This window comes from Muscardinus avellanarius (genome assembly GCF_963383645.1).
Source record: "Muscardinus avellanarius genome assembly, chromosome: 7".
Lineage (NCBI taxonomy): Eukaryota > Metazoa > Chordata > Mammalia > Rodentia > Gliridae > Muscardinus > Muscardinus avellanarius.
In genome coordinates this window covers 49,399,320-49,413,442 of record NC_137793.1, presented here as the reverse complement: position 1 = coordinate 49,413,442, position 14,123 = coordinate 49,399,320, and the positions used below count along the sequence as shown (strand labels likewise).

At 34.8% G+C, this 14,123-nt stretch overlaps 1 protein-coding gene across 8 annotated transcripts in view; it reads left to right on the top strand.

Moving 5' to 3' along the window:
• AP3S1 (adaptor related protein complex 3 subunit sigma 1) overlaps positions 1-14,123 on the top strand; it is a gene marked incomplete at both ends in the record, with an annotated part of 75,257 nt that overhangs the window by 16,119 nt on the left and 45,015 nt on the right. For 7 of the 8 annotated variants that reach the window (XM_080699297.1, XM_080699293.1, XM_080699295.1 and 4 more), the window contains one exon: positions 5,480-5,571. The exons of the other annotated variant lie outside the window; for it this stretch is intronic. In XM_080699297.1, coding sequence (XP_080555423.1) covers positions 5,480-5,571 — 92 coding nt within the window. The remainder of the gene's footprint in view (positions 1-5,479; positions 5,572-14,123) is intronic. 8 annotated transcript variants of the gene reach the window in all.

Genomic DNA, 14,123 nt, shown 5'->3' with positions numbered 1-14,123 from the left:
TTGGTTTCCCTCTGACTCTCACTTGGCCTTTTGTTTTTGTTGCCTTTAAGATTCTCTCCTTGGCTTCTACATTTGTCATATTGACTATTATGTGGCATGGGAACCTTTTCTCTGATCTTGTCTAAAGGGAGTTCTATATGTTTCCTGAACCTGTGTATCGACCTCTTGCTCTATGTTTGGAAAATTTTCTATTCTTTGAAGAGATTGCTTTTCTATGCTGATTTTCTTAGGTTAGCTCTCTTAAGATGGGTCCAAGCTGGGCGTGGTGGCGCACGCTTGTAATCCCAGCATTTGGGAGTCTACGACTGGAGGATCTCAGTTCACGGACAGCCTCAGCTACTCAGGCCCTCCACAACTTAGACCCTGTTTCAAAATAAAGAATAAAAAAATAGAGCAGGGGATATAGCTTGCAGGTCAAATGACCCTGGGTTTCATCCCCAGACCTGCAAAAAAAAAAAAAAAAAAAAGAAGACGGGCAATGTCTAATTTCTGTTGTCGAATTGTGTTTTCTAAGTTATAAACTATGCATTCATTTTTGGAGATATCATCTTCTAGGAGTGAGATTCTATTCTACTTGTGATCTAATCTATTGTTTATAGTTTGAATTGATAATTTTACTTCAATGAATGCATCTTTTATTTCTTTCAGACTCTAAATTCTTCTCAGAAGTCCTGTATTTGTACAGTTATAATTCTGATTTGATCTTCTGGAGATCTCTGCATTTCTGTGTTATCAGGTTTTGTTATTGTGGGGTTGTGGAAGTTCATTGCTCCGTTGTTATTCTTCCTTCCCATGATTTCAGATGTTTGTAACTGTTGCTTTTGGTAGATTTCTCTCAGTCTCTAGGTGTCAGCTTGTATATTCAAGGGCAAGTTGTATTATATTCAACAGTTGAATAAGGAGGGAAGTGAAGGAGTAAATGGAAGAATAGGGTAAGGTCTCAGGGTCAAATAGTATATGAGTTTGGTAAGGTAGTATATACTAGATATTAGCGAGAGTACAAATGTAGTAATATTCTAGTAACCAATGTAGAGTTTCTGGTATAGTAATATGAAGTGGATTTAATACAAGACAAGGGATGGCAGGTTTCTGATCCATTATGAGACCTCATCTGATCAGTTAGCTTTTATCGAAGAGCTCTTTTCATTTATGGCGGTCAATCGTCTGACTGAAACACTAGGCTGTGATGAGATTATCAATCAAGAGTAACTAGTGACATACTGATAGAGGAGGAAACTACCACGAGGAGAGAGACTCATTCCGCTGCCATTTGGGTTCATTTCCAATAGTCCTGTGCTGATGAAAAACTTGGATCTTCAAAAAGAAAAATTGGTTTTTACTTTTTTCAGAATACAGTAGGGCAGTGACTGCACGGTTGTGAAAAAGAATCATGAAACAGAAAGGATCTCAAGACTGTCGAAATCTGTTTTCCAAGAAATGCCCTGAAACACCCATGGCTTTGACTTTTATTGATCGAGATGATTTCCCCTTCGTAGGGGAAGATAACGTTTGACATTTGTCTCGCTGTAAAGATGGTTTTGCAAGAGCAAATCATGTCCAAGACAAACTGCCAATACAATCAACCACTGAAACTAATCATAGAATGAGGGACAAAAATATATCCACAACATGCCTTTGAGTTATTTGGACTGAATATTTCTTGAGAAAACTTTCAAAATTCTACTTTGGGATCTAGCCAAGTCAATAGTTATCAAAGGCTAAATTTGATATGAGTATCAATCAAATAAGTAATCTTCATTATCCCAAAAGGATGAGTAAACTAAAAATATTTTTTCCGTGTACCATATCTTAAAATGTGTTTCCAACAGCATTTGAAATTTTGTATCTTGATAATGGCTACTATGATCTATAATTCAGGAAAATCCATTGTCATAATTTTTTAAAAGGCAAAATTTAAAATATCTTTTGTAAAGACTTCAAATTTAGATATTACAATGTATGTGAAAATACAAAGAAGACAAACTATTTCTAGTACTCTTATATCACAGGGAATTTTTGTTTTGCTTGCTATATGTTTTTCATTTAATTTGACATGTGAAAGACTGGATGAACTTCATATTGTTACAAAATTAGTGAAAATTGTTAAGTAGGCCGGGCGTGGTGGTGCATGCTTGTAATCTCCGCGCTTGCGAGGCTGAGACAGGAGGATTGCACAGGTTCGAAGCCAGCTGCGCTGGTTCAAGAGACCCTGTTTCCAAGTAAAAAAGTATAAAAATAGGTCTGGGAGTGTAGCCTGGAAGTAGAAGGGTTTCCAGGAACCCCAGTACCACCACCACCAAAAAAAAAAGAAAATTGTTAAGTAAAGCCTTATATATTAAAAAGACTTTATGAGCAATTTTTCTGTCAACTTAGAAGCTTTTAAAGCTTCTCAGAAATCCACCTTAATATCTAAGATTTTCCTCTTGTCTCTTTCTCTAATTAAACTTGTTCCTTATGCACCAGCATTGGAGATAATAAAATTTCTTATTATGTGTAACAAAAATTAGGCAAGTGAATTAAATAGACACTTAATGAAGGAAGAAATTAAAATGGCCAATAAATGCGTGAAAAAATGCTCAGTATCACAGGCAATCAGAGAAATGGAAATCAAAACTGTCCTGAGATTTCACCTAACTCCAACTCGAATGGCAGTCATTCAAAACACAAACAACAAATGCTGGTGAGGATGTGGAGAAGTGGGAACCCTAAAACATTGTTGGTGGGATTGTAAATTAGTGCAGCCACTTTGGGAAACAGTATGGAGGAACCTCAGAAGAATGGGAATGAACTTAATATTTGATCCAGTAATACCACTTCTGGTTATCTACTCAAAACAATGGAAACCAAACTAGCAAACTAATGCATGCATATCTATGTTCATAGCTGCACAATTCACCATAGCCAAACTATAGAACCAGCCAAGGCGTCCATCAACAGATGAATGAATTACAAAACTGTGGGATATGTACACAATGGAATTTTACTCAGCCATAAAGAAAAACAGTTACATCATTTACAGGGAAATGAATGGAACTGGAGGGCATTATGCTAAGTGAGATTAGTTAGTCACAAAAATATAAGAAATTGGATGCTCTCTCTAATAAGCGAAAGCTAGGGAGAAATGGTTAACAGGAGGAACTCTAGATGAAGAAAGAGATTCTATAGAGGAACAAATAAGGTGACCTGAAGGAATGGAAGAGAGGAAGAGGGAAACTCTTTAAAGCACATGATGTACTTGAACAAACATATCAAAGTTGGTTACTAAGCCAAGCATAGGAAGGAGAGATTGGGAGGGAATGGGGCGGGACTTGGGTAAGGGCTAATTCGGTGATGTGTACATGTATGCCTCCAACATCTTGCATCCCATTAAGGTGTATAACTACATTGTACCAATAAAAAATTTAAAAAGATAATAAAACCTCAAGAAAAGAAAAAATGAATTGTTATCTTTAATTTCTTTCAGTAGTGATTTCTAGTTTTGGTGTATAAGCCTTCTATAACATTAATTATCTTTATTCCTAAATATTTTGGATGATATTGCGCATGGAATTGTATTGTTTTATTTTTAGAATTGTTCATTGCTAAAGGTTTTTTTGGTGTTCATTTTTTATCTTTCTACTTTGCTAAATTTGCTTATTAGCGTTACCAGTTTCTTTTTTCTTTTGTTTTTTTAGATTCTTTAGGACTTTGGGAAGGGGAAATAAGATCCTATCATATCTAAAAAGAAATAGCTTCTTCTTTTCCAGTTTGGCTACCTTTTGATAATTGTTTTTAAAGAATTTTGACTTTCTTAATTGCAATGTGGTTAAAGAATATACTTTTTGTGGAAATTAATCCTTTAAATTATTTTGCTCATTCTTTTTGGTTTTTTATAGTTTTACTTTTATCATCTATAGTGTATGTGTCTTTAAATGTATTATTTAAGCAAAATATTGCTTAGTTTTGGGTTTTATGCTAATAGGATGTTTATAATCTGATATTTGTTTTTCTACCCCTGCTATAGAATCACTTGTCTTTTCCAGATTTACATATTGAAGCCCCAGTTCCCAATATAATGGTATTGAGAAATGTGCTCTTTGGGAAATAATAAGGTTTAGGTGCGACCATGATGTGGGGCCCTATTGATGGGATTAATAAAAATCCTATATAAGAAAAGATAATGGAGAACTTACTTTTGCCCACTTTCACTGCCATGTGAAGACATGGTGAAAAGGTGGTCATCATAAGACTGGAGGAGAGCCCTTCACCAAAAATGACCATGCTGACACCTTGCTCTTGGACTTCTGGTCTCCAGAACTATGAGAAAATAAGTGTTACTTAAGCCACCCAGATGGTAGCATTTTGTCATGGAGGTCTGAGCTAAGCCACTCTCTTCCTCATTATTCCTTTCAGAATCATTCATATTTAAGCATATAATTTACTTCTTAGAAGATTTTGTTATATGAGTATACCATAATTTATCCATTCAGTGGATGGTGGACATTGAGCTATTTTCAGCTTTTATGTTTTTACAAGCAGTGTTTTCATGAATATTCTATGTATATCCTGGTGCATAAGAGTTTACTTCATAAATGTAATTACCAATATTTTTTAACCTTCAAAAATGGTAGTTTTATATGCTTTTGAATGGTATCTAGAACTAAAAATACTGGTTAATAAAACTCTTCCTAAGTGATTGTACTGTTTGCCTTAACAATGGTGAGGTGAGAGTTTTATCTCCTCATCTTTGTTAATATTGGATACTGTAATATTTTACTCATTTGCCAAAATGGTGCATCTCATCATTGAAATGGTAGAGTCATTTCAATGTTCTTTTCATTTTTATGTCACTTAATAACTATTGAAGAAATTTCACTTGTGTATAGACCATTTTTATCTTTTCTGTGATATTCTTGCTCATAATTTCGTCAGTGTTCTATTGCAAAGTTTGTGAAGCTGATTCTTGTTTACTGGGATATAAATTGCTTTGTTGAGTTTTATAAATATTTGTTGAACTAATTCTTGATTTTAGGTCAGGGCTATATAAAGATGAATAAGATGGATGAACTCTTACCTCAGTATGTAGTTAATAAAGGGTAAACCTAATTGGAAGTCCCAAACCTCATTATTCTTTCATTCAAATATATATTGACTATGTGAATTAATTTTAACTCCTCTGTTCACTTTTTCAGTTTATTCATTTGTAAACTAATGGACTTTGACAAAGTTTTATTTAGTTTCCCTTTCATGAGCATATGTTTGTTTGTTTTTTTTTCTTGCTGATTTTTAAACTTAGAAATACATTGTTTGATTATAATGGTAAAGTATAAAGCAATTTTTTTCCTTTTTCATGAAAAAATACTGAGTTTTGCTTCTGAGAAGTGTAATTTAAGTCAGCTCTGCAAGCACCCCTCACTTAATTGAATTTACTTTTAAAAATTCAAAAATGCTTTTAAAACTATAAATTAAGTCCTAATGTTCATGAATTATTCTTTCTCAGAGTGAAGATACACAACAACAGATCATCAGGGAGACTTTCCATTTGGTATCTAAGAGAGATGAAAATGTTTGTAATTTCCTAGAGGGAGGATTGTAAGTAAAGTATTTTATAGAATTTATAATTTTTAACAGTGTGATTAAATGTATACATAAATACTGTTTGGTCAGTTTATTTTTAAAATATAATTTTGATTAATTGATTAGGAAGATTAATTGCCATCTGTTAGCTATAAATCTAACAGATATTTTCAAAAGTTGTAGTCTTTCTAGAAATGTTATAAAGGCATTTTAACAAGAAAATTATATTCATATAGTAAAAATTAAAATATTACAGTAAGTATAAAATATTAAATGAGTTTCCTCCCAATCTCAGTTTTTCTCCCCAGTTTTTTGTATAGCCTAGAAAATGTATCTTTCATTTATTAACATACAAAAGCATAATATTGAAGAATTTTAGCCGGGCGTGGTGGCACACACTTGTAATCACAGCATTCGGGAGGCTGAGACCTGAGGATCGCAGTTCGCGGACAACCTCAGCTAATTAGTGAGGCCCTCTGCAACTCAGTGAGACCCGGTTTAAAAAAAAATAAAGAATTAAAAAAAAATTTTACTTATGAGATCACATATATGCTTATTTGCATGCTTTGTTGGGGGGGTTGCTTGTTATTATTTTGAAAAACTTCTATGTTTCAAGCAACCTCATCCTTTTTAATGATTAGATAGAGTATTTCTTAATGGGAATATACATAAAATTTTAGATTAAGCCAGGTATTGTGACATATACCTATAATCTCAGCTATATAGGAGGTTGAAGCAGGAGGATTACAAATTTTTTTATATGTAACATATTGAAAATGTTATACATTTAGACTGTGCTTGGTGCCCTCTCCCCTACCCAGCTCCCCTTCTTCCCTCTCCAAACAATGAGTGTCCAGGTTAACCATGCTATATTCATATTTTTATACATACTTGTATATAGCTTCTTTATTACTCAACCTCAGCCTTCTTCCTCTCCTATCCTTCAATTCTAACTTTGCTGAGATTTCCCCTCCATTATCTGGAGTCCCTCTGGTATCCCCAATACTCCCTAGTTTGGGCATATTAGAGAAAACATGTGTCCCTTTTCTTTCTGTGCTATGACATGATTTTGTTCTTCTTTGTAGCTGAATATAATTCCATTGTGTGTATTTTCCATAATTTTGCAATCCAGTCATCTGTTGATGGAGACCTAAGTTGGTTCCACAAACCCACACACCTGTATTACAAATTGTGCTGCTATGAACATGGGTATGCATATGTTACTGTAGTTCTCTAATTTCAACCCCTTTGGACAAATACCAAGGAGTGGTATAGCTGGATTGTATGGTGGATATATTCACAGTTTTCTGAGGAACCTCCACACTGATTTCTATAGCGGCTGAACTAATTTGCACTGCCACTAACAGTGTAAAAGAACTCCTCTTTCCCCATATTCTCGCCAGCATTTGTTATTAGATTTCTTTATGCTTGCCACTCTGATTGGAGTTAGATCCAGTCTCAGCGAAGTTTTGATTTGCATCTACCTGATGACTAATGATGTTGAACATTTTTTCATGTATCTATTGGCCATTTGTATCTTCTTTTGTGAAGTGTCTATTCAATTCAGTTGCCCATTTCTTAATTGGATTATTTGTTTTTGTAGTGTTGAATCTTTAGAGCTCTTTGTTTATTCTGGATATTAGACTTCTATCCGAGTGGTAGCTGGTAAAGATCTTCTCCCATTCTGTGGGATTTCTCTTTAGGTTCTTGGTGGTTTCCTTTGATGAGAAGAAACATTTTAATTTGATGCCATCCCACTTGTTAATTCTTGTTTTAATTTCCTGCACTTTGGAGGTCTTATTGAGAAAGTTACTGCCTGTGCCTATATGTTGGGAGTGTTGAGCCTATGCCCTCCTCTAGTAACTTCAGTCTCTGGTCTAATTTTAAGTCTTTGATCCATCTCGAGTTGATTCCTCTGCATGGTGAGATGTAAGGGTTTAGTTCCATCTGTCTACAAATGGATAGCCAGTTCTCCCAGCACCATTTGTCAGAAAGGCTATTCTTTCTCCAACATATGAGTTTGGTTCCTTTGTCAAAGATTAATTGACTATAGGTGGCTGTTTTTGTTTCTGTATCTTCTATTCTGTTCCACTGGCCAATATAACTGTTGTTGTGCCAATACCATGCTTTTTTTTTTTTTTAACAACTATTGCTCTGTAGTATAATTTGAAGCCTGGGATTGTGATGCCTCCTGCATGTTTCTTATTGCTGAGAATTGCTTTAGCTATTCTGGGTTTCTCCTCTTTCTTTCTTTCTTTCTTTCTTTCTTTCTTTCTTTCTTTCTTTCTTTCTTTCTTTCTTTCTTTCTGTGGTACTCGGGTTCCTGGAAACCCTTCTGCCTCTGGGCTACACTCCCAGACCTATTTTATATATTTTTTGGAAACAGAGTCTCTTAAGCCAGCGAGGCTGGCTTCGAACCAATGCGATCCTCCTGTCTACGCCTCCCAAGCGCAGGGATTACAAGCTTGCGCCACCGTGCCTGGCTCTTTTCTTTCTTAATATGAAATTCATGAATGATTTTTCTAGATCTATGAAGAATGTCGCTGATATTTTAATGGGAATTGCATTGAATCTATAGATCACTTTTGGCAGAAATGCAATTTTGATATTTTTTCTGCCTATCCATGAGCAAGTGAGATCTTTCCATCTTCTAAGGTCTTCTTCAGTTTCTTTCTTTAATGATTTGTAATTTTCTTCGTACATCTTTGGTTAGGTTTATTCCTAGGCATTTTATTCGTCTTGAAGTTAGAGTGAATGGAATTGTTTTCTTTATTTCTTTCATTGTGCATTCATTGTTGGCATAAAGTAAAGCATCTGATTTCTTTAGGTTGATTTTGTATCTTGCAACTTTGCAAGTTATTGGTTAATCACCTCCAGTATTCTTTTGGTTGAGTTCTTTGGGTCTTCTAGATAAGGGATCATGTTATCTGCTAATAAGGATAGTTTTAGTTCCTCTCTTCCTACTTGAATTCCTTTGACTAGCTTCTCTTGTCTTAGTGCTGTGGCAAGAGTCTCCAGGACTATATTGAAATGATAGTGGGCATCCTTGTCTTATTCCTGATTTTAGAGGGAATTCTTGCAATTTTTTTTCCCCATTCAATATATGTTGGCTTTGGGTTTATTGTATATTGCCTTAATGATGTTGAAATACATTCCTTCTATTCCAGTTTCCTGCAGTGTTTTTAACATAAATGGGTGTTGGATTTTGTCAAATGTTTTTTCAGCATCTATTGATATGATCATGTGGTTTTTGTTCTCAGTTCTATTTATGTGGTGAATAATGTGTATTGATTTGTGTATGTTGAAACAGCCTTGATTTTTTTTAGATGAACTCAACTTGGTCGTGGTGTACAATTCTCTTAATATGGTTTTGAATGCATATAGCTAGTATTTTGTTTAGAATTTTTGCATCTGTGTTCATTAAGGATATTGGTCTGTAATTTTCCTTTCTTGAGGTACCTTTATTTGGTTTGGGGATTACTGTGATACTGACCTTGTGGAAAGAATTTGTAGGAATTCCATCTTTCTCAATTTCCAAGAACAAGTTGTGAAGTATTGGTATTATTTCTTCACTGAAAGTTTTGTAGAATTCAGCTGGAAACCCATCAGGGCCTGGGCTTATCTTTGATGGCAGAATTTTTATTGCTGTTTCTATTTCTTTGCCTGCTATTGGTTGGTTTAGGCTTGCTATATCTTCTTGGTTCAGTTTAGGTAGGTTATATGTGCTTAGATATCTATCAATTTCTTCCATGATTTTCAGTTTGTTGGAGTATAAATTTTCAAAATAGTTTCTGATAATCCTTTGAATTTCCCCACTGTCGGTGGTGATGTCACCTTTTTCATTTCTTATTTTAATAATTTGAGTTGATTCTTTCTTTTGGTTAGGTTGGCCAGAGGTTTGTCAATCCTATTAATCTTTTCAAAGAACCAGCTTTTTGTTTTGTTGATCTTTAATTTTTTTGTTCTCCATTTCATTTATTTCTGCTCTGATTTTAATAATTTCCTGCCTTCCGCTGGCTTTGGGCTTAGACTGTTATAGTCTTTCTAGGTCTTTGAGTTGTGTCATTAGGTTGTTTACTTGTGGACTCTATGTTCTTCTTATGTGGACACTCAATGCTATAAACTTTCCTCTTAACACTGCATTCAAAGTGTCCCATAAATTTTGTTAAGTTGTGTCTATTTTCATTTAAATTCCAGAAATTTCTTTATTTCTCTCTTAATTTCTGATCTCACCCATTCGTAGTTCAATGGTGTATGATTCAGTCTCCATTTAATTAAATTGTTTCTTTGGGTTTCTTTCCATTATGGTCTGAAAAGACACAGGGAATTATATTACATCTTTTGAATTTGCTGGTTGTTGCTTTGTGGCCCAGGATGTGATCTATTTTGGAGAAGGTTCAATGGGCTGCTGAGAAGAATGTGTATTTTGTTGTTCCCGGTTGAAATATTCTGTATATATCTATTAGGTCCATTTGGTTTATAGTTTGTTTTTTTTTTTTTTTTTTTTTTTTTTTTTTTTTTTTTAGTTCTGAAGAGTCTTTACTCATCTTTTTCCTTGAAGATCGATCCAGTGGTGTATGAGGTGTTTTGAAGTCTCCTAATATTAATGTATTTGGGTGTATTTGAGATATGTTCAAGAGGGTTTGTTTTACAAATATGACTGTACCCACATTTGGGGTATAAATATTGACTATCATTATATCTTCTTGGTGGCTTGTTCCTTTTAATAAAAGGAAGTGCCCTGCCTTTTCTGATGTGTTTTAGCTTAAAGTCTTTTCTGTTGCGTTGTTATCCCTGCCCGTTTTTGGTCTCCATTAGCATGATACATCTTTTTCCATCCTTTCACTTTTAGTCTGTGAATGTCTTTGGCTGTAAGGAGAGTTTCTTGCAAACAGCATATCATATATTGGTTATGTTTTTTAATCCACATTGCCAGTCTATATCTTTTTTTTTTTTTTTTTTTTTTTTTTTTTTTTGGTGGTACTGGGGTTCCTGGAAACCCTTCTACCTCTGGGCTACACTCCCAGACCTATTTTTTATATTTTTATTTGGAAACAGGGTCTGTTAAGCCAGCAAGGCTGGCTTCGAACCAGTGTGATCCTCCTGTCTTCTCCTGAGCGCTGGGATTACAAGTGTGCGCCACTACACCCGGCAAGTCAGTGTCTTTTGCTTGGTTAGTTAAGTCCTTTGACATTCAGAGTTATTATTGAAATATGATCTTTGTTTCCTTTCATTTTGTTTCTATCTTCTGTTTGATATAATGTTATTACTTAGATGTCCTGATGATCAACTTTGTCTCTTCTCTGTTTCTGAAATTTGTTTCTTTTTTCTTCTGTATGGTTTATTTCTTTAAGTATTTTTTCTTTGTTGGCTTTGTATTCATGAATATTTTGAGGTTCTGCTTATCTTGAAACACCCAAAATTTTACTCTGTCAATTTTGAATAATAACTTTACTGGATATTGCAATTTTGGGTGGAAGTTCTTTTCTTCCAGGGTCTGGATCACATCATACCAGTCTCTCCTAGCATTCATGACTTGGTTGTATAGTGTGGGGTGATTTGTATTGTTTTGCCATATATGTCACCCATTATTTTGTTCTCACTGCTTTTAAGATTCTTTTCTTGGCCTCTTTGTTGGTCATTTTGATTATTACATGGTGTGGGGAGGTCCTTCTTTGATATTGTCTTAATGGTCTTCTGTATGGTTCCTGAACGTGTAAGTCTCTTGCCATGTTTGGAAAATTCTCTGAACTTATTTCTCTGAGTAGATTATTAATACCCTTGGTCTGTACCTATATTCATTCTTCAATGCCTTTTATCCATAAATCAGGACACTTCATATTGTCCCATATTTGTTGAATATTTAGGTTTTGTTGCTGCAATGACTTCTATATGCTGTTGATTGTGCTTTTGGTTTAGAATGAACTGTCTTCCTAAAGTGATATTCTGTTTTCCATTTTATCTAATGTTCCAGAATTTCTTTCTATTGCTGTCTTCATTTCATTTATTGACTCTTTCATTCCATTCCAGACCTCTTTCTGATTCTTTTCTAGTGTTTCTACTTGCTCTTTCATTTCCTGTACATGTGCTTTGAGGCCTTTCATCATATTGAAGATCAGGATTCAGAATTCTCCTTTTTGCATTTCTTGTAGGTCAGTATTTGTGATTTCCATTATTTCTCCACTATTCCTAGTTCTCATATTTTCAGGCTTGTTTTTCTGATGTTTGGCATCTTGTCTTTTGTGGATATTATGTCTGATCCAATCTTAGTAGTGGGAATTTAGAGGTTCAGCAGGTAAGCAGAGGAGTCTCTGTTCTCCACAGCTAAAGCTGGGCTGGTCTCACTTTTCCCCCTTTTTCATGATTGGGAGGTCTGTAATGATCCCAGAGATACTACTAGTTGGATCTATTATTAAGAATAAGTCTCCCCCCACACTTTTCACTGATCAGAGCCTGAGTCTGTCTGAGCCTCTGCTATGTCTAATAGCAGACTCTACTCCTACATCTTCGGGTTGTAACGCTGCGAAGTCTCAGATTCAGAGAGTTTATCGGGACTGCAGGCGACCCTTGGGGTGCCAGGCTGCGTGATTTCCCACGGAACTATGGCTTCACTTATGGTGTTATTGAGAGCTGCTTTTCATCTCTGGAGAATGTGGTTACTCTCAGCTGCCACTACTCCTTCACTGGGATGAACTGCCAAATCTCAGACCTAGGGAGTTTATCGCAGCTGTGCGAGTCTCTGGGGGAACAACAATGGGACTTATCCTATGGGGACCACAGTTTTACTTACGATATTGGTGCATACTGACCTGGATCTCTGGTGGGTGTAGTGAGCTTGGCTGCTGCTGGTAAGATGGCACCGCAGCAGCAACCTGGGCCACAAGGGTTACAGGTTTTTTTTTTATTCTGGTGTTGAGCTCTGCTCTGGATCCCTTGAGGGCTTGCTCAGCTCGGTTGCTGTAAGTTATAGCTGGTATTTGTGCAGGAAGAACTGATGACTTACAACCTGTGAATCTGCAGCTGCTCAGTTCAGGTCCTTGTTTTTCTTTTTGTCTCTGGAGTCTGGAGTTGTAAGGCCAGTTGATGCTGGTGTGGCGCACGCCGCCTCAAGGTGGGCGGGTTTTTTTGTTTGTTTGTTTGTTTTCTGGTCAGTCTTCTAATCTTCTTATTCTCTGTCCTTTGTATTTATCGTTTTTATTCTGGCTTTGTAGAATGTTGTTTTTGAGGCAATGGAGACCAGGTGTCAACAGGACTTGTAAGTGCTGCTTCTCTCAGTCACCATCTTCCCAGACTCAGGATTACAAGTTTGTGCCCGGCCTAGGCAACTAGTGAGACTGACTCAAAATAAAAGTAAAAATAAAAATGAGTGGGGATGTAGCTCAGTGGTAGTGTTTGCCTACAATGTGCTAGTATGTTCAGTTTCCAGCACCACCCAAAAAAAGTGTAGCTATATATATAATTTCTTTATTTTTTTACTATAAAGATTGAAGCTTGTTTTTCAAATATGTCTTTGTATCTATGTACATACATAATTTATGGTATAAATTAAAATTTAGCTAATCTATTAAATGAATAAGTAAGAATTACTTAAAATTAGCTTGGTAAGTATTATTTTTCAAATTAATGGTTTCTATGAAAAAAGTTTGTTTTAAAAATATACTACTTTTATTTATATAATTAATATACTTAAGACTTTTCTCATTGAGAATTCAAACTAAACTGTGACTCTCAGTATCATTAATAACAGAATAACTATAAACCTAGAGTTTTTTATATTTTAGTATATATGATACATCTTGTGTACAGTAGCACAGGGAAACAGAATCCATTCTTATTGACCATAAATTCCTTTTCATTACTTGGATTTCTTAAAAGCTTAAATCATGCTATACTTAAATATATACTTAAATATACTTAATATATACTTAATACATAATATACTTTATATGTAATATACTTAATATATACTTAATATGTACTTAAATATATACTTAAATATATAATGCATACTTGCAACTTGTAAGTTTTTCTATTAATTCAAGAATTCTAATTTAATGATTGGAACAAAGTATATCTGCTTCTGCTTTTAAATTTTATTTATACCTAATTTCCCCAAATTTCTGTAGGAGTTATCTTTGCCATTACTGTAACTTCCTCTCGTTGCATAATTTCTCATCTTATAGGAAACTTAACCACCCAGAACAGTATATGACATGTAGTAGACAGAAATTATGGCTTGAAATTGTGACTATTCTAAGTTTATATGAAGTAGAAAACAAATACTACAACAGAAGTGAGGCTATACATCTAGTTTGGTTCTATTTTCATTACTAATAGGCTGATTTCCTCAGGTCACACAAATTCATGGACCTCAGTTTTCTCCCCTGAAATAACTTGAAATAAGAATATTTCAGAAATTCTGCCGTACTATATTCTGTATTGCATTTCATACAAGAAGTTGTGTCAGTATTGTACTATACTTTGAAGACAAAAATTGTATTTTTAAGGCAAAGTATGTACTTGCCATATTAGTATCTTTGGTTTCTTTAAATAATAGTGGCCATTTT